At 39.8% G+C, this 26104-nt stretch overlaps 1 protein-coding gene across 4 annotated transcripts; it reads left to right on the forward strand.

Moving 5' to 3' along the window:
- Positions 1–951: 951 nt before the first annotated feature.
- tulp4a (TUB like protein 4a) lies at positions 952–25360 on the forward strand. Of its 4 annotated transcripts, none has more exons than XM_028039753.1 (15): positions 952–1180; positions 3822–3924; positions 4460–5447; positions 11255–11383; positions 11767–11928; positions 13235–13415; positions 14511–14618; positions 14755–14924; positions 16679–16903; positions 17044–17278; positions 17687–17831; positions 18400–18544; positions 18653–18746; positions 18828–22075; positions 22726–25360. In XM_028039753.1, exons 3-15 carry the CDS (start codon positions 5196–5198, stop codon positions 22840–22842), a joined length of 5211 nt encoding a protein of 1736 aa, XP_027895554.1. In that variant the 5' UTR covers positions 952–1180; positions 3822–3924; positions 4460–5195; the 3' UTR covers positions 22843–25360. The 4 variants fall into 4 exon arrangements, with proteins under 4 accessions (XP_027895554.1, XP_027895555.1, XP_027895552.1 ...); XM_028039754.1 differs by having other exon boundaries at positions 4463–5447; XM_028039751.1 differs by lacking the exon at positions 3822–3924.
- The last annotated feature ends 744 nt before the right edge of the window (positions 25361–26104 follow it).

A 26104-nucleotide genomic window follows, 5' to 3' on the forward strand; every position in this document is an offset into this window, starting at 1 on the left:
ATTCATATAATGGAATAAAAGAAAAAAACCCCAAAGGCTACTATTATCAATATTTGGATTATAGCTGCTTTCTAACATTCAGTTTTAGCTCATTAAATTGATGAAGAAAGTGAGCATTTTAATAGTGTATGATTGAAAAAAAAATGCTATATCCTATAAATCACTTTTCTGAAGAAGATGTCATACTTCGTTGACCTCGGTTTATATGTAAATAACAATAAATGTTTTTTATATTGCAGCAAATTTGAATATGTTTTATTTTGCCATAAAAATCATAAAAATCAACATAAAATGCAAGCCAAAGTCAATGGTTAGTAGCTGATAATGAAATAAATTAAAACTTATATCGGCCAAAAATATTTTACCAACAGTATAAGGCAAACAATAAAGTAATGTAGATGAGATGTTTACTCAAATATAATTAATAAACAAGACATGAAGTGGACATAATGAAACAAATAATGTAATACTTGTTACAATTAATAATGAAAATATGAATAATTAAGAACTAAAATAGAAGACACACACAAAGACAATATTTGCTTGCCTAAATAATAACAAATAGAAAATGATGATTAACTTCAACTACTGAATAACACGCTTTCTTGCTTGCTATTAGAAACGTCCACAATCACAGTTTATTTTGTTTATAGCTGTGGTTCAATTACATATGCAATTATTATTATTTTTTTCCCAAATGTGTAAGATCTTTATTGAAGGAAGCTTCACGTGAGTTCGTTGAGCTGATTGTGTATCCAGCTGTCTGTATTTCTGATAATTCGAATAATAGTTGTAGCATGAGCTGGTAATAATAATTAGTAAACAATGCAAATTATTTGTATCAGTTTTATTTGGTTTGACCCTCTTCTTCCAGTTCATTACCTGTTTTCCATATCAGTCAGGCAGGCTACGGACGCTGTTTCTGGAATAGTCAGCGAAGCAGCGACAACAAATGAAGCGTGTCTCCTCTGACAATAAAGAGCTTGTATTTTTATCCACACGTGGAGAAAGATCAAAGTTAAACCGCTACAGTTGTTTGTATAAATAATTCAGTCGGCTTGGGTCACGTGTCCGTCACGTGTCTCAGCTGTCGGGGCCCTGCCAGTGTACAGTAGCTCTGAGGCTGCAGGCGGAGGAAGCGGCAGCAGCAGCAGCAGTAACAGCAACACACCGAGCCAAGGTAAGCTCCCCTCTGCCCACTGGTGCTTCTGTGGCTTTGTTCACAGCGGGGCTGGGTTTATTCGCTCTCTTTGTTCACTACACCAATTAGCTGTCGTTGTATTCCGAAGCTGTCTCTAAACATTGAATAAACACTAGAGTAAACGGTTCTGTTAGCCGTAGCCGTGTTAGCGACAGTGCCAACGGCGGATGGACGGTTAAAGTCTCCGCTGAAGATGGGGCTTCGGGTTCGGCTAACTGTTCGGCTAGCCAACCCAGCGTTCACTGGTTTGTTTTCTTTTGTTACCCTCCGACACTCCTTACTTTGGTAGCTGTATTCTAGTTAATCTGCTGAGATGTTTTGGTTTTTGGAGCCAGCAGCTCCACTGGCTCGACCCCAACATCCAACTGTTGGCTAGCTGCTGTTAGCAGGCAGATAACGGCTATTTTTGAATAATCTAATAAACAACAAAAAAAAGTTAGTTTAATTAAATGTATTATTGCGTGTCATTGTGTCTATTTCTGTTGTGCAAGAAACAGTTTGACCAGCATCTATTAATACTATTACACTGTAATTTGTTAATGTAAACTGTTGTGATAACTGGACTCTCATGTATTGAATTGATTTTACATATATTTCGATTTCAATCAACTAGGAAGGTGTCGTTTTATTGTCAGTGAGCGAAAAAAAAGTCTTTAAATGTTAAGACCCAGTTTTTGTCCCGGTGTTTTTCGCCCAGACTGCTTTTATGCAAGTTTAAACCTCAGCCAATCAAGCCTTACTTGTGTTGAATCCTTTTTGCAACTTCATGCAACTCGAGCTGCTTTAGAAGAATGAAAACAACGCTCCCCTTCTTTAGCTACACTAATCAGTAGAGAAGAAACCAAGACTGTTTTTCCTTTGATCAGTAGTCAAAATAGTGAAAAATCTAATGAAGATTGAAAGTAAAAATTGTGAAATAAAATTAAACAAAATAAGACAATTATGAAACGGATCAATACAATAAAATTACAATTATCAGAGCTACACCCGTTTTCAATTGATTGGCTCCTTATTTGTGATCAGCATGTCAAAGGCATGCTTTCCAATTCATCAAATTCATCAAGCTGACGACTCCGTCCCGTATAAAGCATCAGCAAAAAGAGTTTGATGCACAAATTTTTAAAGCAATTTTTTGTGGTGTAGGCTTCAGAAGAAAAGAAAACCCAGCAATTGCGACATCAATTGCTGGATTTATCTCATAGATAAATTGGTATCAGTCAGAAAAAGTACTCAATCATTGCTTTTCCACTCCTGATTCTTCTCAGAACCAACCAAAGCGAAGACACCGTTAAATTATGTGGCAAAAGAAGTTAAAATGACTGTTCAACACACTTTCTAGTCATGAAAAAAAGCAACAATCTTCCATTGATTTTGACTGATTTAATGTTTTTCTTTTCTCTCAAGTATTCACAACACAAAAGAGAGCATAGTCTCTACTTTTTACTTTTGATGTGGCGACCTCGTCTGATCGAGGTAATATCAGCCGAGTCAGATCTTTGGCCTATCAATTTGTGCATCTCTTTAGGATATATTGCACATATTTGTAAATTTAATATAAGAAACAATGTAAAAACAAATGAAAAAGGATAAATTTCTTAAACGCAACAAATAGAAAAAGAAAAACCCAAGATCATACCACTTCCCCATATTGGAGATTTTAGTTTAACAGTAACAATAAATAAAGTTACTTTTAAAATTAATCACGCAAGTGACATCTAGACCCAACAGTAGACTTAAACTTCAATAAAATCAATCTGTTTGTGTGCGTGTTGTTTTTGTCTCCTGCAAACTTTGCTTTAATTCTATTTCTTTTTTCTATCTAATCATATGAAAAAAATCATAGTCAGACAAAGAAAGTCATGAAACAGGAGGAGCAGGTTTCCTGGGGAACAAAAGGAAGTAAGTTTCCAGCCTGCAGATTAACAGGAGCTAACAGGAGAGCAGAGATGACCAATGCCTTACTTGGAAACAGATTGTTGAACAACTTAAACTTTTCAAAGAAAAATACCTTGCTTGGAAACAGATTGTTGAACAACGTAAACTTTTCAAAGAAAAGGTTGTGCAGGCAATGGATGTAGGAGGACCGTTGAGCAACCCTGAGACATTAGAACAGGCAGATTTAGGAAACTCAATTTACCTGTTAGACGGAGAGCTGGTAGCACATCTCCCCTCTCAGAAGAGGAAGTAGAGAGAGAAGGGGGTGAGGGGTGTTGTGAAACAACAATCTAAATTATGGTTTTTATGTCTGGCAACCTGTTCAGGGTGGACCCCTCGTTTCGACCAATGGCTGCTGGAAAAAATGCACAATTCCTACCACAATCCTGCAAGGATTAGTATAGACAACAAATGGATGGATTAAATTAAACCTAAATATCAAATAAAAGAAAATATAAAAGTCAAATAAGAAGATGTTGTGTTATTTAAATCTAAAAGATTTTTCTTCAGTTAACCTCTAAACACGGTATTTAGAGGTTTTCAGTAGGGTTGCACGTTATAATGGCATCAATGTCAGTATCAGCCAATGTTAGTCATTTTTTTAACGTATCGGTTCAATAAGTAAAACCAGGTTGATATGAACAACCTACGTTTATTTTCTATCTTGTTTTCATTTGTGTTTCAGGAGGACAGGGAGGGTTGGCCATGTGGTATTTGTTTGGTCATGTGAAAGTGAAAGTGATGCACCACAGGATTGTGGGAGTGTTAAACTGAAGCAGAGAAGCAATGTAGGTGGTGGCATGTAGGAAAATATACAAAATATTGGTTATTTGCTAGAACAGCAGGAATTGGATAGCAATACTACTTTAGCCCAAATGTTCACAGTAGTGCATAGTTTTTAGGGTAGACAAGAATGGAATGAGACCTTTCTGTATGTTTTAGTTCTGGCTTCTTTTTTTTTTTTTAACCTGCTACCACAAGACTTGAGGATGCTGGAGGGTTCCTACAATAAAATGGCCGTTAAATAAAATGGTCTACTTCTATTAGGAGTCTTCCTGCAAGAGCAAACCTTATTATAACATTATATTGAAATAAAACAGAAGCTTAAATGATGAATTGTTTTTCTAAAATAGATAAGTCTCTAATTAAACATGCTTCCGCTGAGCAGCAGAGTCCTCCTATTTTCGGTGGGCACATTAATATTTCAGTCAGTGGCTATGGGTGGCAGGTGAGGGATTTTACCGCCTTTTTCGTGGGTTGGTTTTGTTTTTGTTTCATCTAATCATTTCTGCGTGATAACATTTGTTGCTCTGTGTCACCCAGCAGCCCTCTCCAGAGTCCCCGAGGCAGCTTGAAGAAGCAGACAGGCTGACGTGATGAGGTTCCCGGGAGAAGCTGCTCCCCTGTGGGCTGACAGCTGATAGAGAGGAGTCCCTTCTCCTCCTCTCACACGCGAAGTCAGGAACAAACGAGGAGGACCATGAACGTCAAAACCAGACCTATTTGAAGAAAAACGTCACTCAGACCAACTGGAAGCACTGCCTGGTTGAACATGCTTGTTTTTGGGTGTGGAAGATGCAGCATGTTTTTGATGTCTCTTTTTGGTCTGCTGCTGACACGAGCGGTGTGGCTTTTGCTACATTAAATGTCTGAGTATTTCTTTTTTCACATCGCTGGCTTTTGTTGCCTTGTCCTTGAAACTGCATCAGCCAGGCTGTTCAAAAACATCACAATGACTTGAGTGCCTTTTGACTTTTTTTTTTTTTTCAACCCAGTTGGCTAAATGACACAATTAATTCAGCAATGCTAACGTCCACAGTTTTCTGATCCTGTTTCTTAGTTTCGGGGAAGTTTTGATTGATCACCTTTACTCACTGTCACAGATAGCCAAAGGAAAGCATAAGTACTATGCACTGTTGTTGCTCACACAGATCCTATACAAAACCATTAACCTCACAGGAAGAGAGGCAGTCGTAACAGCACCCAAACCCGGGCGAAGAACCTCTTCCATCGCTCTGTGTAGTCGTTTTTTATTGAGGGGGTTCTGAGAGCTGCAGGGATGTTTGCTTCCGTGGAGCATGGCCCGGTGCTCTGTAGCGACTCCAACATCCTGTGTCTGTCCTGGAAGGGCCGAGTGCCCAAGAGTGAGAAGGAGAAGCCGGTGTGCAGGAAGCGCTACTATGAGGAGGGCTGGCTCGCTACCGGGAACAGCCGGGGGGTCGTCGGGGTCACATTCACGTCCAGCCACTGCAGACGGGACCGGGCCACGCCGCAGAGAGTGAACTTCAACCTCAGAGGACACAACAGTGAGGTAATTGAGGAGGAATGATTTTTGTTTTTTTAATTATAAACTGCTTATTTAATATCTATCTAATTTATCTATGTTAAAATCACAGTCCAGCTGAGCAATTTTGGTTATATCTTACTTAGTAGTATGAGTTACAATCAATCTGGAAATGCAGCTATTGAAGTTTTCAAAAATATATATATATTTTGCCTATGTAGGGTGAAGATTTTCTCCTCTGCCTGTAAACATTTCCTAATCCAACATGTTTCATGACAGATGGAGGTTTAAAGCACAAAATAATAAAATAGGAACATTTCTTTTTTGTAAGCTGTTCAGACTTCTTGATGTCTGCCAAGGTCTCTGGTTTTCAAAGTTAGATGGACTTACTGTGTTGCATTGAGTTTTCTCTGAAGTCGGAGTGAGAATTCAACGCTAAATCACCAAATGTACACTTCTTCCATTTCCAAATGGAAGAGCATAAAGAATATATTTGGAGCTTTTATTTATACTTTTATAGATCTTTAAAAACAAAAAATGAAGTGTCCTGTTAATTTCTTTCCTTCTAAGGTGGATGATGTCATTCTGTTTTCCAACACAGAAGTATCTACCTTTGTTTAGTTTAATTGGAACTCTAGATTTTATAAAGGCACAACCAGTGGGAGTCTGTGGGGGTGGAATCATTTAATAGATTTTTTTTTGGGTTGTGGTTAGAGGCAAGACTTCTCCCTGACTCACTCTTTGACAGTCTTACATCAGATCTCCCTGCTGCTCCCAGTCACAACATTGCAGCGCTCCAGTCTCTGTTGTTGCTCTCGAGTCTCAGTGTGGTTAAGCTCTCGAAAAGCTTTCCACTACCAGCGCAATGAGGCCGCAGCTCTCCATCAGAAACATGAAATGACTAAATCCTGAGGCAAATAGCTGCTGTGTGTGGGGGAACTGATTGTTGCCGTCAGCATACAACGGAGCTGGCACCGATGAGACCGCACACAGGTTGCAGCTTCGCGTTCTGTGGGTGGAGCTGCTGGTCAGATGGAGTGTGGTGCTGTGTCAGCATTCCATAAGGCAGCTGAGGGGAGAGTGGATGGATCCCAACACGGAGGGACTGAGCCAGAGCGAAAATGTCATTTAACTCTGCCCACTTGGACTCGGTCCAAACACTTATTCAGTTCAGCTGAAATGTCCCTTCTGCTGTTTTTCTGTAATTAGTGTGTAGGTGAGCAAATTTAAGTGATTTTTTTTTATGCTAAATTTGACCAATATGTACACAATAGTGCATAAAACAATCATGGTATTTATCAGAAGAGGCGTTTAATTGCAACCGACTTTTAATTGTTTGTCTGCATTTTACTTCATATACCTGACAATAAACTCCACTGAGATAAATATGTTAGATTTTTAAATTGACACAGAGAAAATACCTGTTGTTCATCTTTTCTCGTCCCAGAAACATCAAGACAAAAGCCATAAATATCCTACCTTGTATAAAGCTATAAATGCTTTTAGAAATGTAAAATCCTGTCAAACAGCCTAATGAAATCTGTCACATATTTGACAGTTATTTTTGCTCAGCAGTGTGATTTTTCATTTCTGTTTTTATTTAAAGTGAAATAAATGAAGCAAATACAGCAAAACAAAGGAATTTTACTCTAAGGGTCCTGGCATTAAAAAAATTCCCAATATTGTGCCAGGATGCGTTTTAATACTGAACTTCTTTGCAGTTTTTAAAAAGAGCTTCACCAAGAAATTTGTTTATCCTCTTTCTCTGAGTGTCAAAGTGTCCCAGTTGATGTTTAACCTGCAGTTTTTTAAGAAAAAGTTTGCTTCTAACATGATGTGACATGAAAGAAAGTCAAAGTTTCAAGCTCTCAAATAAGTTTTCATTATTTTTAGAAAATTTATTAAATATCTCAACAGTGCAGGATCCATGTTGAGGCTGTCACAGAGCCGAGTTAAAGAGTGAGTGTGATGTGTGGATGGTGCTTCTAGAAGACGTGTTTTGTTCTATGATCATTCATATAGAACGTCGTCAAAATGAATCGGCTCATATTGTGACCTTTAGCTCTGATTTGAAGCCAGTAGATGAGGGGGGAAAAAACTAGCTTTTTCTCATGAGTGGAAGTTTCACACTTAGGCTTTTTTCAGTCAAACAGCTGCATTTGTTCTGGTGAAAGACTTATCATTCTTCCAGAGATTTAGAAAGGTATTTATGCTGGTTTTTCTTGCATTTTGATAAAAATCAGTGATCTCTTCATTGTCTGCTTGGTAAAAAATGTTGGACGAAGTATAATCAGGCAGCTTCTTTTCCAGAAGCTGATTGATGTGGTAAAGGATTGATTTTCAAGATTTTATTTCTGTTTTCAGGAGTCTGAATGCTCTACCCCCTCTCTGTATAACGGGTGCCTTATCGATTATTTAACTCCAGTTAGAATGCAGAGAATAGTAAACTAGAAGCTCTCAGATGTTCTAAGATTAAGAAGCCATTTTGGAACCATTCACAAGAGACTTCTTGGTGGCTTCTTACCCAGAGGCAGGAGTCCCTGAAGGTCCAATCCAGAGTTTTCTCTCTGACAAAGAGAGATAAGTATCTTAGGTCCCTAAGATAATCCAACAGAGACATGTGACCTCAGGGCATAAAATAATGTTTACCACTGAATTGTTTTTGATTTGTCTTGCTGTGCAGCTTTGCCTTGGGTGGCCTAGATATTAATCCACGTTGTGACTTTTGTTTGATTGCATATGTAACTGTTTGGGTTCAGATTTCTTTTCATTCTTCTCCGAATGCTGAAGTTTTAATTGCAGTCATAAATGTTTGTTGTTTTCTTTCACAAAGCAACCCAATGTGGATTAAAATACTTGTTTCTAATAATTTCTTAAGAATGAACCAGTACATTTTGCAGGGGTGAATACACAATGTACGGTTCTTGTAAATTGACAGGAAAGAGGGATTAAACATTTGTTATACACCACTAGGACTGTCATAATAACACATTTTTACTGGATGACAAATTGTTCCAGGATTTATTGCGATTAATAGCAGTGTTGTTTTGTGACCAATGTCAAGTAATATATCAATAATAGCATAATAGTGCAAGTTCGCCCTCTCAAAGACAAAAGTACATTTTGTAAAGAACACTTAACACTGGAACTGAAATATCCTATGCATATATAGGTATATATTTTTAATTTTTATAACTGCAGCCAACATGTTGTTTCTCCTATTACTTTGCAAATTTTCTAATTCTTCTCCAACTCATGTCATTTCACACACACTACCCTCCATTTCCTCATGTTCCTACGAGTATTGTCTCTGACCTCTCAGACCACTTGACTCTAGACATCCTGTTCAGACTTGAATCCTACTTGACCCCTTAACTGCATTAAAATGGTCTCACCAAATGTGCTTAGTTCAGATGGCTGTTCTGTGGTAATCCATCCTGGGAGAGAACATGTTGCATAACTCCTAGGGCTCAGCTGCAACCCCAGGTTCTCTGCTCTTCCTCCAGAGTTGCCAACAGAGATGGCGTGGCCTCCACACTGCTAATATATACTCACAGAAACAGCTATACAACTCGCTATTAAATCGGGTTTTATTACATACAAGGCAGACTCATAAACATCTCAGGTTGTACCTCCCCTCCCTGAAAGTCCTGTCCTGTTACCGTTCTTTGGCATTGCAAATCATTCCACGCAATTTTGCTCATTCAGACTTCCTTGCCTTTGAATCAGCACAGTACATTTCTTTAATTGAGTTTTGTGTCTGACTTAATATCTTGTCAAAGCAGGGTCGGAAGGGCAGGAGGCTGTGGAGGGGAAACGGACATTCACATTTAGCTGTGACTTTTAAAAGTGAAATATCAGCAATATTTGTATTTACGTCTTAGAATTGTATTTGTTTTTATTGGGAATGTTATTTGATAAAACTGAATTTTGAAGTCATAGAATAAAAAGAAACTGTGTTGAACTCATCTTTTTATTTTTGTAGCTTAAATAGTAGGATCACAGTGAAAATGATCTCAGGAGATGTTAGCAACTGTTTAAGAATGCCAATCGTTTTTAGTTTCTTGGTTTCTTAATGGTTGAAGGGCTGGTGCTCACTTTGCTGCATGTTGTGTTACATCGCCTGTTGAAAACAATTCTTCTGTTCTACCATAAAACATACAATCCTGCTTAGAAACAAGTCTTCGTCATGTAGCTTTAGGAAGTTTGTGTTTGCACGTGACTGTATTCTCTCCGTCTCTTTGGTGTCGAGTGCTTTCTCATGCCTGCCTCCATGTGACGTCTGATCTCCTTGATCGTTGCATCACAGCGAGGTGCTCAGGTGGGATCCCCTCACCATCTTACACTAATCTCCACTCCGAGCTAAATTTACATCAATTCACAGTTTATTGTCGCCTCTGTGGAAGTGCAAGTACACGTGATGTACGAAATGGGCATGTGTGAAAATTGGGTTTATTTATTTATTTATTTCTCTCTTTTAATACTCATGAATGAGAAAGATGGTAGAACATACAGACTTTGATACATGTGTAATATGAAGGTTCAGTCTGAATTTGTACATTGCCAACTAAAATGTGTACTTCCTTGGTAATTCTATGACTTGATTGATTAGTATTAATGTAAAAACGTAATTGATCCAGAATCTGCACTATAGCTTCCCAGTACCATCATGTCCATCGTGCCCAATAATAAAAAATAGCACTTGATTGTTTTTTGTTTGTACTAGAGAAATTCACAAAACTCAGTATTTCATTATTGCCTAAATGTGTTTAATTATAACCTTTAAATCACAATAGAAATTATTTTTGATGAACCATTCTTGGTATTCAGAAATGTAACTCTTTGCTTTTTTTATCATCATTTGTTTAAAATAAAAAGCAAAATTTCACGAGCATTTTCCTTATTACTCTCATTAGATGATTATCACAGGAAATAATAAAATTGTCAGAAATTGATATTATGAGATATTCTTTGGGTTCCCAAAGGGGTATTCTTGGATACATTCTTAGTTGCTCTTTTTGGCATGTTGATTCCCAGTTTAAGGATAGACTCTGTATTGATTTTTTTATTTTTTATTTTCATTGACTGATCTGTCGGAGTCACACTTATCTGAGTGCCTAAGCCGAACTAAAACCTTGGCCTGTGTTGTGTATTTGAGCGTGTAAAGCCCACGTGCTCTGCTCTGTGAAAGCAGAGCTGCTCTTTTCTTGGGATTACTCCCTTGGGAATCGGCTGAGTCACGGTGCACAAGACCAGAGAGAGACTGGGAGAGCATAGAGCAATGTAGTCGGAACGATGACAATGTCAGAGAAGCTGGTCATTAACGGTTTGATCTGTGCTGCGTTTAATGCCTTCCTCCTCTGCTTCTCACATCCAAGAGCTATGACAACACACGTGTAATCACTCGAGGGAAAACACAAACCCCTTCATGTTTGAGTCGCTGATGCCGGGCTTTATATGTTACAGCATTTCTTTGTTTCTAACCAGAATATGGTGTGAAATGTATGAAGTCATACTTTCTGTAATATGTGGGGTATTAGCAGCTCCTTAGTGACTTCCTCCAAATGAGGTTAACCTACTTTTCCTATTTCCATCTAACATGAAGCTAAATTTAGATCATTAAATAGTGTGAAAATCAATATGGCTTTTTTAAGCTTTTTTTAGGCTTCAACTGATTCTTATTTGGAGCAAATTTATCATCTGTCAGTGTTTTGATCATAGCAGCTTTGTTGTTTATTTATCTACACAAAGCTCAGCCACAAAGAAAAATCATTTCCATATCAAAATAACTTTGTCATCTGTTTTAACTTGAGCTGTTTTTCTTTATTTTATAGGTGGTATTGGTGCGGTGGAATGAGCCTTTCCAGAAACTGGCCACATGTGACACAGACGGAGGGATTTTTGTATGGATTCAGTACGAGGGCCGGTGGTCTGTGGAGCTCGTCAACGACCGTGGAGCTCAGGTTAGAATCGTGACCAATGTATAGAGAAACAGATAAATTAACAGAAGATGAGAAGGTTTCTGAAGTTCCCCCTGCATGTGTCAATATAACGATGTGTAAAAAGGCTAAAAATAAATCACAGTTGCTAAAATTGCAAAACAACCTTTGAGATTAACTTGGATTGAGCACTCAAAGTAGGTCTGATAGTAGATCAAAAAAATATCAAAAGATGACTATTTGGATAGCATATTAAACACAGAAACTGGCATTGCTTTCTAGCAAAACAGCTGTAACAGAGAAAGTCTCTACAAACTCAGAGTATATTGTTCATATTTTTGCTTTTTCTTCAGTAGAACTCCTAGCAACATTTTACAATTTATATTATTACGTAATGATCCCTGTAGGTGAGTGACTTCACCTGGTCGCATGATGGAACGCAGGCTCTCATTTCATACCGTGACGGCTTTGTCCTGGTGGGCTCTGTCAGCGGACAGAGACACTGGTCTTCTGAGATTAACTTGGAAAGTCAGATTACCTGTGGAATCTGGACTCCTGATGACCAGCAGGTAATTCATACACCTAACAGACAAATTAACAAAATTTCCTGTCTAGATCTGTTCAAGCTGAATTTTTTTTTTATCTGATCCTTTGTATTCCTTTTAACCTTTTGAGACTTGTTTATCTTTTAATTGCCCTTTTAAAATTCCATTGATCACCTTTTTTCTAATGCCTTTGATATTGAATTTTAGAAATGATGAAAAATCTGTTTTTCACACTCGAAAGGGACTTTGCTTCCATACAGATTGAATAAGTTTTAACATCACTGTGAAGGGATTTTGGTCCACTTTTCTTAAAGAATTTTTTAAAAATTAAGCCACATATGAGGTTTATAATTATAAATGGTCTGTTTAACGTTATGCAACTGCCTCTCAATCAAATTTGTAGTCTTTGACTAGGCCATTCCAAATGTTTCATCGGTTATTCAGAGATGATATTTAGGCCATCATCCAGTTACTTGAACTTAAGGGCACAAACTGATGGCCAGGTATTTCCATCAGCTTTTTTTTTGTTTGCAAGAAATGAGAATTCATGGTTTTATTAAATATAGCAAGTGGTACAGGAGCAAAGTAGCCCCAGAACATCACACTATTGCCATCGTATTTGATTGTTATTGTTATTTTTTCCCACCAGATGTAACTGGGTAGAAACCACTTCCACTTGTTCCACTTGTGTCTTATCGGTCAACAGAATATTTTATCCAAAGTCCTGTAAGTCATCAAGATGATCATAAATGGTTGAAATTGAGGTTTCCTTTTATAAAGACACAGTAAATGTGTCCAGCAGATTTAGACATTCTCAGCCAGGGTCACTGTGGTTTGTTTAGTGAGCTGCAGGGAGAACTTGGAGCACTCTGGCAGCTATGGATGCGAATAAAAGAGGAAATCCTGTTGCTTCTTGATTGTGTGCAATCTAAATATAGCTTAAAGTAAAGCGGGTTACTTTAAGAAAATAAGATTGAAACTTACAGGATTTAATATTTCAACTCTGCACTATGCCATCCTAGTGGATAGATGTTGAAATTTTGACTTTTATTTGTCAGACTGTGTTTTTGCTTTTGGTATCCAGACAGATGAGAAATTATTTTTAAATTGCAGCAAATGTGGTTCTTTTCAAACATGTTTGTGTTGGCTGACTTAAACCAACTTTGTGTTTGTACTATAACTTTGTTTCTGTGCAGTATATAAAAGTTATCTTTTACTTGGTTTCTTTCAGATTTCATTTATCTCTGTGAGTCTATCCCCTCTCTCTCCTCTACTTCTTCCTTTTTTTCTTTAATTTTCTTAAAAGTAGTTGTGGTTGTTCTCCCTCCAGGTGTTGTTCGGCACAGCAGATGGACAGGTCATAGTCATGGACTGCCACGGGCGTATGTTGGCCCATATTCTGCTCCATGAGTCCGATGGCATTGTTGGCATGTCATGGAACTACCCCAGCTTCCTGGTAGAGGACAGTAGTGAGAGTGACACAGACTCCGATGATTACACTCCACCCAAAGGTATTCTTCTCAAACTTTTACCTGGACAGGAAACTGAACCATGACTGTACTGAAGCTGCTCATCTTCAACCCCAACTTGTTTAAGGGAGAGAAACAGGATGCACCCCTGGAGTGATTTTACTGTTACAGACAAAGAAAAACCCAGGAAATCATAATTTTACATGCAATTTTTGACTTCGGAAACAACAGTTAATTTCTTTGAACAAATGAAAAAAATGAAAAATGCAGAATTAACAAAGACATGAAAAATTATACCGTAATGATTTTGAAAATATTCTGTTAAGGTGCATTAAAAATATTGGGAAAAATCTGTGCTTGATTGTGGAATAACTAAGGACACTCGTACGATTAAATATTTTATTTGACGGCCATATTTAATGCATAATTCTAAAGTCACCTCCTAAAAACAGGACACCAAAATTCCCTACATCTCATTGTTTTAACTTTGGGTTAAAACTGGCAGTCAGACTTTAGCATTTTCTTTGTTTACTGAAGTCAGAGAAATAAGACAAATGTTCACTTACAGACAAAAATAGGAAAACAACACTTTTCATAAGCTTTCATGAAGTATTATAGCAAGAAATAATAAGTTTATTTTAATTGGTGCCCGTTTTGTTGTTTGTCTCCTTTTATCTTCACCCTAATTACTCCCAGTTGCCAATGTTGTTTTGTTCATGGCCTGTCTTCCTCCCACTTTGCTATTTGTTCTTCTCCTCCCTTCACCACAGGCCAAGTGGTTAAGCTGAAAAGTGCTTACCTCATCAGAAAGGCTGGCTGTGCTCTAACTCACTAATTAAATCGTTCAGTAGAAATTGATTGGCTCACATAGAAATTCTCTCAAGTTGACAACTGGACCGAGACACCATTCCTCATCAATCTTTTCTTTGCAAATGTCTTTGTCATACAGTATTTCAATAAGCCATTAATACTAAGCTACACTTAATTTAAAGGTGCATTTTCTGTCTAGTTGAGTGATTTTTATCTTTTTTTTCTCCATAACATCAGCAGTTCTTACAGTATTAAGCACATAAGCATGCTTTAGAAATGCCTCACCTCTTGCCTAACAGACCATTGTTGTCCTTTATGTTCTCTCAGTGCACAGCCAGAAACCACTGCTGACAGTCAGCTTCACCTCTGGAGACATCAGCCTGATGAATAGTTATGATGACCTCTCACCCACACTGATCCGAACCGGTTTGAAAGGTGTGTGGGTCTCCCAGGAGTTGGATTACTGCTTCTCTGTCTTACTATCTCTTGTTGTCACCACACTTCAATGTCTAAATGATTTAAGTTCATGTTAAAAGAATGAATGCTTATTTTTGTTTCCCCTGTGCTACAGATGTTGTAGTCCAGTGGTGCTCTCAGGGTGACCTTTTGGCAGTGGCAGGGATGGAGAGGACAGTCCTCCTCTCCCCCGACGCTCCATGTTCTCCACCCACCAAGAATGCCATTGTCAAGTTCTACAATGTTAGAGGGGATCACATCTACACACTAGACACACCAGCACAGGTGAGGACTTGGAGCTGAGACATGGAAGCTGAGTTGAGATGTCTTCAATCTTATTTTCTTTCATTTTTCTGGTCAGAAGCAGTTTTTAACTTGGTGGTCTTTTGCCATGTTTCCACTGAGCGCTACAGCATTAGTCTGTTTTGATTGTAAAAGCGGTCCATACAACTGATCCATACCAAGACCATAAAATAGCGTACCAGCCCCCTCAGTGGACACAAGGCATTTCATTCTGTTAAGTGAATGCCAGCTAAGGTGTCCCTCAGAGCTGTGTATTAGGCTCAAAGCTTCCTTCTAGATCAGGGGTGTCAAACTCCAGTCCTCAAGGGCCACTGTCCTGCAGTTTTTAGATGTGCCACAGGTACAAAACACTGGAATGAAATGGCTTAATTGCCTCCTCCTTGTGTAGATAAGTTCTCCAGAGCCTTGCTAATGACCTAATTATTCTATTCAGGTGTGGTGCAGCAGAGGCACATCTAAAAGTTGCATGGCAGTGGCCCTCAAGGACTGGAGCTTGACACCTGTGCTCTAGATTGATTACGTTAATAACATGGGCCAGATTGCTCCAGAAACATCTCTTTGGTTCTTTAGTGTCATAAATACACAATTGCCCTGGGGCTTTCAGGTTGACATAATGCAGCCAACTGTGACTAAACACTAGGAAGACGCACAAAAAGAATACCTCCATAGTATTTACATAAATTGACATTATTGAATTTGTATATTTTCATATAAATGTATATATTTATATTGTATTTAAAATACAATTTTATAGTATTTTATTTGATGAAAACCTTTACTATATTGAACATCGGAAGTGCAGCAGATAAATAAGCACCCTTTTTCACTTGACATGAAAAACTACTTGGTGCAGCTACCTTCTTACCATTATAGTGTCATTATAGTGACAGTATTTGTATAAATATTCCTATTGGCTGGTGTTTGTCTAGGAATACAGAGATTTATAACAGGATGTAAACCTCTGACCCCACCTCTGACCCTGACTTCACTTTATAGTTTTTGGCACCTATGTTTACACACAGACTTGCACTACTATGCAAGTCTACATTTTAATTTACAAATCAATAACTGGCTTACCACTATCCCCGTTTCTAGCTTCCTATATGAAACAGAGAGAGACTACATCATCCTGTGGAATTCAGTGTAATTTTTGCCTATATAGAGGTAAAGCTGAGTTATTTGGTAGTGAAGTTAAATTCTAAGAAAATCTTTCTGTAATATTACTGATTCTAACTTATTCTAACATGAACACAATTTTGGCTGCCAGCAAAGCTCAGAATAATTATGAAATTATACTGAGACTCAATATTGTGAAATTTTCCAAAAGTCAAACCCAGATATTAAAATAGTATGATACTGAATTTAGTTTAGAGCTTGCCATGAACGTCTAATAACAAGTACCTAAAAAAGTACTGCCTTGGTACTTGTGGAAAGCAGCTGAACTTTCATTTTTACTTTGTTGTATTTCTGCTTTTTTTGTTAAGAAGAAAATGTCTTTGCTTTCTCTACATGTTTGCAACAAGAATACAGTGCAAGTTTAATGTTTTTATTGCTGGAAACCATCAATCTGAAACTGCTGACTCAGCTCTTTGACCCAAACCATTATCGATTTGAAATGGGTAAAATTAATAATTGCCATGTTTCGTTCAAATGTGTCTGAACTACACCTAGACCAGTAAACGAAGTTAGCTGGAAGGAGGATGAACTTTGTCCCCTTCTTCTCCTTCACACTGCAGCGCCCCATCACTACACTCTGTTGGGGTCACAGAGACTCGCGTCTGTTCTTGGCGTCAGGCCCGGCGCTTTATGCAGTTCGAGTGGATCACCGGGTTGCGGCGCTACAGCTTCTCTGCCAGCAGGTCATCGCCACAGCCGTAAAGGAGGAGAAAGATGTCGCCAAGCTCACCATGCCTTCCCGGCTCTGTACCTACGTCACTGCTGCTTTTGCCCCCACCATCAAGGTAACGCAGGGCGGAGGATCCAATTAGCTCAGTGGAAGAATATTAAAAGGCTGCAACCAAATGTAACTGATAGTCTAATATAGATTAACTAAACAAAACCAAGTGTTGTAACAATTATTGCACAAACTTCGTGTTTCCAGCCACCCATCCCAGATCCCAACAACATGCGGGATTTTGTGAGCTACCCGACATCCGGGAATGAGAGACTGCACTGTACCATGAAGCGCACAGAGGATAACCCGGAGGTGGGCGGGCCATGCTACACTTTGTACCTGGAGTACTTGGGTGGTCTGGTGCCCATCCTGAAGGGTCGACGGATTAGTAAGCTGCGCCCTGAGTTTGTCATTATGGACCCCAAAACGGATGGTAAAACAGGTGGGCCTGCATTTCTTCTTGGGCAGTAACTTTAAAGAACTCGTAGGAAATACTTAAAGATCAAGAAAGATTTTCAGCATCCTCCAGAAGTTATATAAATTTACAAAGTGATTTAATGAGACTGGACTCACATTCATAAAAACATTTTTTTAAATGGAGATACATTGAAGAAAATAAAAAGAATAAAATTAGTAAACATTTTCTTCTTTACATTTTAAAGATTTCTGTGGCTTTTTATGGTTCTATGGAAAAAAAGAACTCTCCATGACTTTTTAACCAGCAGCAATTTTATGTTTGTCTCTTTACTGCCAGAAGCAGCACCAACAGACTCATTGATTGAATTTTGTATTTGTGTTGTGAGAGATGCACATTTAGTGAACTGTGACTTCTGATGTTTTGTTTCATCAGATGAGATATACAGCAACAGTCTGATATCAGCCATGATAGACAGCTGTAACTGCTCAGACTCCAGTGATATTGAGCTCAACGACGACTGGGTTGGCAAGAAATCTCCAAAGATATCTAGAGGAAGCAAATCTCCTAAACTTCCCAGGTAACTCAATAAGAGACTTCACGTCAATGATTTTGCAAAAATAATATTCATCAAATCAAAACCTCTTAAGAGGTAGTTGGATTATTTTTCTCACATTTTGTCAGAGTTGTCTTTTACAGCCTCAAAAAGTTGGAGAGTAGAATTTTTTTTTTAGTATTTAGTAAAATGTTAAGTAGGGAAAAACAAACAAAAAAAAACATAGAATGTCCTAACTTTATTTCAAATTCTATTTTCTGACAGATTATTTGAATTTCTGGAAAATGAGAGCTGTGCACACAATTTTTTAGTCAAATGTTTTTAGTTTTCCACTACACAACTTGAGTTTTTGTCCAACTCATTGATCATTTTGGTTTTTAAAGCTGGGCTAAGGTTTTAAAATCCCAGTAAAATACATTGAAGTTTATGGCTATAATGTAATAAATGTGTAAACGCTCAAGTGATATTATTAATTACGTGATGAAAACGTTTAGTGGAATGTCTCTGTTTTTTGTTTTTCTTGCATGCCTAAACCTTCTTTTTTTATTCGCTACCTTCTCTGTAGAGACTTAGTTTGTCCCTTTACCAACAGGATAAATATTGACCCCAGAAAATCACCCAAGCTGTCCCGAACTACACAAGAAATCTCTAGGTCGCCACGGTTACCCTTAAGAAAACCCTCGATTGGTTCACCGAGTCTCTCACGGAGAGAATTCCCTCTGGATGACATCAATCAGGTAACTAGAAGATGATGTAAATCTTGCAGGGCTCACTAAGGGAGCTTGTTTTGGTTTATGTCACCATATTTGGTTTCTTTTTATAATTTTTTTTTTAATGTTTTGCAGCAAAATTACCTCGCTCAGGTCACATCCAATATTTGGGGAACAAAGTTTAAGATAGTGGGACTGGCTGCATTTTTACCTACCAATCTCGGTGCAGGTAAGTCATCCACAGGCTCTCAATGAACTGATATTATTGGCGTTCTTTCTTTTCTCATTTCACTCTTTTCTTTTTTCTTAGTTATCTATAAGACCAGCCTCCTCCATCTGCAGCCCAGACAAATGACCATCTACCTGCCTGAGGTGCGCAAAATCTCCATGGAATACATCAACCTGCCTGTTTTCAGCCCCAATGTCTTCAGTGAGGACGAGGACGACCTTCCTGTATCGGGCCCTGCGGGAAGCACTGACGAAAACCCCCCATGTACTGTAAACATCCCTATTGCCCCCATCCACAGCCCTGCCCAGGCCATGTCCCCTGCCCAAAGCATCGGCCTGGTCCAGTCTCTGCTAGCCAATCAGAACGTTCAGCTTGATGTCCTCAGTAATACGACAGCAGCTCCTTCTGGATCATTGTCCAGCGGTTCGGACCAAACCCAGGATGCCATCTTGACGACCCAGTACACCGTGCCCACCAGGTATTCTAGTCCGGGTCAGGTCATTTTTGGGGGGCTGGACGTAGGTCGGCTAATGGTTGGACCACCGCCGACCCATCATCCATCGCAACAACAACAACAGAGTCAGCAGCAGCTTCTACAACATCAACAAATTCAGCACCACCAACAGCAGCAGCAGCAAATACTCCAGCAGCATCACCTACAGCAGCAGCAGCACATTCAACAGCAGCTGCAGCAGCAGCTTCAGCAACATATACAGATGCAGCAGCATCAACAAATGCAGTTGCAGCAACAGCAGCAAATGCATCACCAGCTACAGTCTCAACAGCACCATCTTCAGCAGCAGCTTCAGATCCAGATCCCTGCTCCGTCCCTGTCACCGGGGCAACCTTCAGGAACGGCCCTGCACCAGCTGCAGCCGGGGGCCCTGCAGATACAAATCCCCCACCAGCCAGCCGATTTAGTTGTTGACAGAACAGCGGGCGGGGAGCACGAACACCTGCTGAAGATCAAAACCACTCGATCAACGCCACAGTTAGCTGACGCTGATACAGTTGTGTTCAGCGCTCCTTTGGAGCTCAGCAAAATGAATCCGCCACCTCCTTACCCCGGGACTGTGGCCGCAGCGGTTGCCGCTGCTGCAGCTGCAGCTTCACCATCAGCTTCCAGCTCCTCGTCTGGAACAGAAGGGGGCGCTAGTGGTACTCCTCCCCCTAGCGAGCTCTGCGTGAAGAAGGGTGACTTCAAACTTTATCCTCCAGGTCAGCAGCAACTACAGTACCCCACGCCTCTGGGCTACGAGAGGATAACGACGTTTGACAGCAGTGGGAACGTGGAAGAGGTGTGTCGCCCTCGAACACGCCTCGTCTGCAACCAGAATGTCTACACCCTCCAGGGACCAGGCAACTCTGCCACTCTCAGGGTCACTTCCTCTTCATCCTCGTCTGCAGCTGACAAGAAAATCCAGCTGCCCTACACCTCTGCTACGCTTAACAGACTCACCGCACCCCGCTACTCCATACCAAGCGGAGACCCACCCCCATACCCTGATTCGGCCAATCAGAGCGGAGCTGCTGGGAGGAATCCGAACCAGCGACTCGACAGCAGCTTGATCCATGCCACCCTCAGGAGGAACAGCCGAGAGGCTGCGCTTAAAGTCTCCCAGATGCTGGAACCGCCAAGGCCACTTCCTCCGAAAGCTAAAAACAGTCCACTAGCAACCTCCTTCCAGCAGAGGGTGCCAACAGCCTTATACACGTGCAGCCAGTGCAGCAGTGGATCAAGTGTTGGCGGTAGTGCTCCAGGGAGCGCTAATGGGATAGCAGGGGGAACGATTATCAGGCAAGATTTCCCTCCAGGGAACGGCGCTCCACACAGCACAGTGATAGTTCACTCCAGCAGTGCCGCTGCTCTGGCCTCCCAGTCCTCATACAGCCTGATGAGCTCACTGGAGGGGTCTGGGAGTGCAGCGGGAGCAGGAGGGAACAGAGACCGGGCTGAGTATGTTAACTCAGCGTTTACTGAGGATGAAACACTCAACCAGTCGCTGAGGCATTTGGTAATTGGAGGAAATGATGCATCTGGGCTTGTCGTCAAACGCCCACCTCCCTACCAGTGGGACCCGACTGGCACAGAGGAGGTGTGGATACCTCAAGAGAGGACAGCAAATGTTCCCCCTGGAGCGCACAAGCCTCCGCCCCTCATTCTCAGCCCAACTCAGCACTTGGATGTTACCAGACTGCCTTTTGTTCTTTCTCCAAAGTCTCCCACCAGCCCCAGCGCTGCATCATTCCAGGCTGCAGCAGCAGCAGCTACAGCCACAGGCTACCAAATCTCTCTGCAGTACCCCCCAGCAGCAGCCTATGCCGGAGCTCAGCTCCAACCCATCCCAGGGTCGCCGCGCCCCTGCGCCTCCCCTAAGGAAGTTGTGGCGCCCGTGGCCCTCTCACAGCAGGATGCGACCCTCGTCTTGTCGCCGGGTTACTCTCCAAACATAGCGAACCTCGCCTGCTGTCCCCTTCCTCCCTTGTATCCCGGAGGAAGTTCCTGTGCTGGAATCCCCATCCCTCCCATTGCCCTTCACACACCGTGGGGAACGTACAATCCTTGTCCGCCTATGCCCAGTCCTGCAGTGCCACTTCCACCCAAAGCCTCCCACGTGTCAGCAGACAAAAATGTTCTCTCACCTCCTCCTCCACCTCCTCCACAGCCTCCACCACCACCAGCAGACCCACAGAGCCACGGGGCGTTACAGGAGACAATGGCAGAGCCAGGGGACGCTTACCAGGAGGTGTTGTCTTTGACTGAGAGCCCCGTACCACAGCGGTCCGAGAAGTTCAGCAAGAAGAACCGCAAGCGGATGGACAGCCGGGCCGAAGAGGCTAACGTGTCTCAGTTAGCCGAAGGCAGCAAGTCGAAGAAAGAGGGCAGGGCTCTGGGGGATTTCAACTCGCTGATCTCCAGCCCCCGACTGGGAGGAAGAGACAAGAAGAAACTGAAGGGGCAGAAGGAGCAGCAAATGAAAACGAAGAAGCTGAGTAAGGCCACGGCCAACAGTGAGTTCCAGGACAGTTCAGAAAGCGAGCCGGAGCTTTTCATCAGCGGCGATGAGCTCCTTAATCAGTGCCAGAGCGGGAAAAAAGGATGGAAAAGTAAAAGGAACCTGAGGGCAGCTAGCGAACTTGATGAAATAAAGTGCCGGAAAGCCAATGAGAAGGAAGACAGAGGATTGGGCAGCCAAGGGTTTGTGTATGTAATGGCCAACAAGCAGCCTCTGTGGAATGAAGCCACACAGGTCTACCAGCTGGACTTTGGAGGCCGAGTCACGCAAGAGTCGGCCAAGAACTTTCAAATCGAACTGGAGGGCCGGCAGGTGAGTTGGGTAAAATTTTTATTTCAGAACCTCAGACTATATTCTCTCAGTGCAGATCTTTGTTTTGTTTTTTCGGATAGCAACATTTACATTTTTTATGATAATTAAATAAATGCAGAGTTGTAAATATGGCTTGTGTAGGAAAGAAAGCAGATATAGATTCCACAGCCAATAAATGATCTTTTTTGTCATAAATGAAGCACACCAGAAACCATAAATCAATATTACAATACATTGAGTCAATTATTATTGGTATTAAATTACAAACTAGAATGAAGTGGCATCCTTTCTATATGTTTTATTGTTATTAATTTTTCACAAGCATTTTAAATTATTTCCAGCAAATTTTTCCCATTTGGAAAATAGGTCTATCTTTAAATTGACTGTGACGGTCATGTCTTCCATTTTGTAAGTATCTACTACTATCTGAGCCCATTTTTGGGCGGTTGGTTCTTTTTGTACCATCCATTTTTTTGTAGGTACGTTTTTTCTTAACCCATCCTAGAAACATAGTCTTGAAATTTGGTGGAATTTAGATGCGCAACATATGGTTAACTCCATTGTTTATGTTAATCCAATATTTTTGGAGAATATTGCATTCCTATTTCCTTGTGTCTGTGCAAATCTTAATGTGTGTTTTAACGTTCTAGGTGATGCAGTTTGGTAGGATTGATGGTAATGCCTACATCCTGGACTTCCAGTACCCCTTCTCTGCGGTTCAGGCTTTCGCAGTGGCTTTGGCCAACGTCACCCAACGCCTCAAATGAGACGTCCCATCCCAACACACCCCGAGTCATCCCATGATTTTAAATGCAGCCTGCTGAAGGAGCACAGTTGTTTGCTTTGGAGATTCATAGACTCTAATAAACTCAGTGGATTTTGGAGAAAAAGACTGAAATCAACTGTGGTCAATAGATGGAAATGCAATCACACTGCACTACGCAATGCTGCCACTAGACATGGTGCAATAAGCATTGACTGCGTTTTTTTTTTAAACGCCATTAGATCTGCTCCGTTCTGAATTCTGTGGCTCCCTCCAAGCACGTAGGGCCAAAGAGCTGAGCTTGGGTTATCATCATGCAAATAAATGCTGCTTTGGGTAGAAGAGGCTTTCTTAGAGAGACAGATTGTCAAGGTGCAGTTTAAAAAATAAAAGCAGCAGTAATACTTGAAAACCACACTCTGGAGGTTAAATTACATTTTCCAGAGCGCACAGGTACTACTGGGCACTGAAATCCATTGCTGTACAAAACTTTAGTGAAACAGTTACTACTTTATTAAACTGCTTTTGCTTATAGTTTATTAAATGAGGTTACTTAGTTACTTAGTTACTTAGAGGTTTTTGTTCTATACCATTCCTGTTGTTTCTATCTCAGTCAGTTTCGGCTGGATTTAAGGCTGATATATGCATCATTTAGGAGCACTACTAAAAGTTACGACTTTTCACTGTTTCTGGAAGGAAATATTGGTCTTTATCAAATCTGCGTTTGAAGGATGAAAACTGTCACCCTGCTACACTTAATAATTTATATGTACATGTTGTTTATCTTTCCAGACACGGATTTTTTAAGAAAATATTGTTATTGTTGAAGATGTACAACCCTCATACTTTTTCATCCCAGTTTTTCTTACCGACTTTATTTGGGGAGGCTGAATTTAAATATTGCTGTACACTTGGAGTATTCAGGTGGGAGCGGTTTACAGAATAGCCTTGGCTGACATATCCTGTAATTGGATATCTACATATGGTGACAGTGGCGCCAAAGACGTCGCCATGGCCTCAATTGAACAACTTAACCTCTGGCATGAAGTGATAATGTCACCTGCTGTCACTTCTGTGAAGTGAGTACGTATTTGGGGGCAGTCCTTGCTCTTTAGGACCACACTAAAACATGTAAGCATGGTACAGGAAATATTTTTGTATATTTCACCTATGCCATTTCATATTCTTCTCAGAAGGCATGTAAATAAATTGGAGGTGTAAATGTGATAAAGAGACTTCGGCGACTTTGACAAGTTTACACCTCGGCTTCACTGTGTTAAATTTCAGGTGTGGAGGGAAGCTGTAACACCGTAAAATTACTGTTAAGCTAAATCATCGTCGTCACTCAGTTTAATAAGACTACATTGAAGAATGAAGCTCCACTTCATAAGCTGACTGTGCAAACTGAGAGACGGGTAAAGCTGTTTAAGTGTTAGCAAGAATCATTTACGGAGATAAAGTCCAAAGGACATATATGCATTAATTTCTGTTTAAGTACAATATCAGCTAAAGTCACCAGAAGCGTTTAGGTCTAATAAAACAGTGAAGGTGCTGTCGGGCTAAACTCTTAATTTGTGCCAAAATATCTACTCTCAATTTTACAACAGATGCTGTCCAAAGGGGAAGAACCAATTCTATTTTGACCATTGAATTGATGATTTTATTGCTTTTAATAAGTGTGATCTTTCCTGATCTCAAAGATGCATGTTGGTCATCGGTTGTAGAAAAATGGACCGAATGAAGATATTTTAAACCCTATTACAAAAAAACAACAAAAAAACAAGCATGTCATGACAAAATCCTTTTTGTGTTAGTTGTGCAATATTTTGTAGGAGAAAATTGTGTTTCTGTTGCTTTCAACCATGTTTTGATACCGTTCTTTTAGTTCATTATCTGAGATTGCTGGTTTGTGCATTTTTTTATTTATGAGATTATTTCCTGAAAGGAGGAAAATAGCTATACATACCGTATATTGTGGAGTTTTCCCAAACTTTTTTGTGTTAAGTCTGTAATGAGTGTAGCCCAGGTTGTGGGGTTGATGATGAGAACAGACATCCTAATTTGAAGTTTGCTTTGGATGAAAAAATAAAGATGTGAATGAGTAAGTGCCCAGTTTAATGTAGTTGGTAGACTAGTGTAAGTGTTAAGTCGAGGTGTGTTTGTGTTCAGCTGTGCAGTCTACCAATCCCATCAGTGTTAAATCTATTATATTTAAATGTGTTCATGGCTTCTACACATTCAAACACATTCTTCACTGAGTTGATGTTCAGCATTACTTATGGACTCGGTTAGGGATTCACTTTAAACCGATGATGAGCTGTTGTAGATATTGTAGGATTTGACTTTTCTTTAGAAAAGATCTGTGCTTTGTATTTGCAGGTGTAGACTTAACTGACAAAAACACTTGAGTATGGTGACTGAACGTTCATAGTGGATGGATAGTAAGGCATGCCATGTAAATTATTTTAAAACTGTATATGTCACTCATCTTTTTAATAAAACTGTCATTGTTTGAGAAAATACTAAGTTGTGTTTCTTAAAATAACAATTTGATTAATTTCAGTATGATGTCGTTCAGACAGACTGAGGTACTTTGTATGAAAAACATATTAAAAGCAGTTGCTTTTTTTTTTTAAATATAATTTTTTAAAACAATTGTTCTAGTATATTCTAGTAGTCCAGTGTCGCAATGTTTTTTGTTAAATTACACAGAAAAGGTTTGCTATTTTTTGTTACTGAAGCATGTTAAATAGTTTATCTAAACTGATAAATTAGTTATGAAAAATCCATCTCCTGTGGCATTTACCATTTGTGCATTTACTGTATACAATGAAGCACAGTGAATGACATATAGATGGATAGTTAAATATTCTGCACCAATAATATAATGGAGGGTAACTGCAAAGTTAAATGATGTGTAATAATTACTTTATATGTTTTACAAATGGAAAAATTAATTCTTATGGATTCTTATGTGAAAAAAATCTTTAAAATCGAAACGATTTTTTATTTATTTTTATCTAGCACAGAAATATATAGAAAACTGGGTATGTTTATATGAAATGGATAGATTTTAATTATATATTCATGTGACGTACGCATCAAATGATTAAAGTGATAAGACAAGCAGCATACAAAGCAAAGCAAACATAATAATAAAAATACAGTTTTTATTATTATGTAGATTTTTGTACGCTGGAACCTGTAAATCTTCCATTATTATCGTAACTTCCCGTCCCTGTCCATGGTCCTGAACTCTGATCACG

Source organism: Xiphophorus couchianus, chromosome 15 (assembly GCF_001444195.1).
Source record: "Xiphophorus couchianus chromosome 15, X_couchianus-1.0, whole genome shotgun sequence".
In the NCBI taxonomy this organism is placed as follows: domain Eukaryota; kingdom Metazoa; phylum Chordata; class Actinopteri; order Cyprinodontiformes; family Poeciliidae; genus Xiphophorus; species Xiphophorus couchianus.

Coding starts and splice junctions, on each gene's coding strand:
- tulp4a (XM_028039753.1), top strand. CDS start 5,196: ATGTTTGCTTCCGTGGAGCATGGCCCGGTGCTCTGTAGCGACTCCAAC. Junction 14,925..16,678: donor CACTAGACACACCAGCACAG/GTGAGGACTTGG, acceptor TTCACACTGCAG/CGCCCCATCACTACACTCTG. Junction 17,832..18,399: donor AAATCTCCTAAACTTCCCAG/GTAACTCAATAA, acceptor CTTTACCAACAG/GATAAATATTGACCCCAGAA.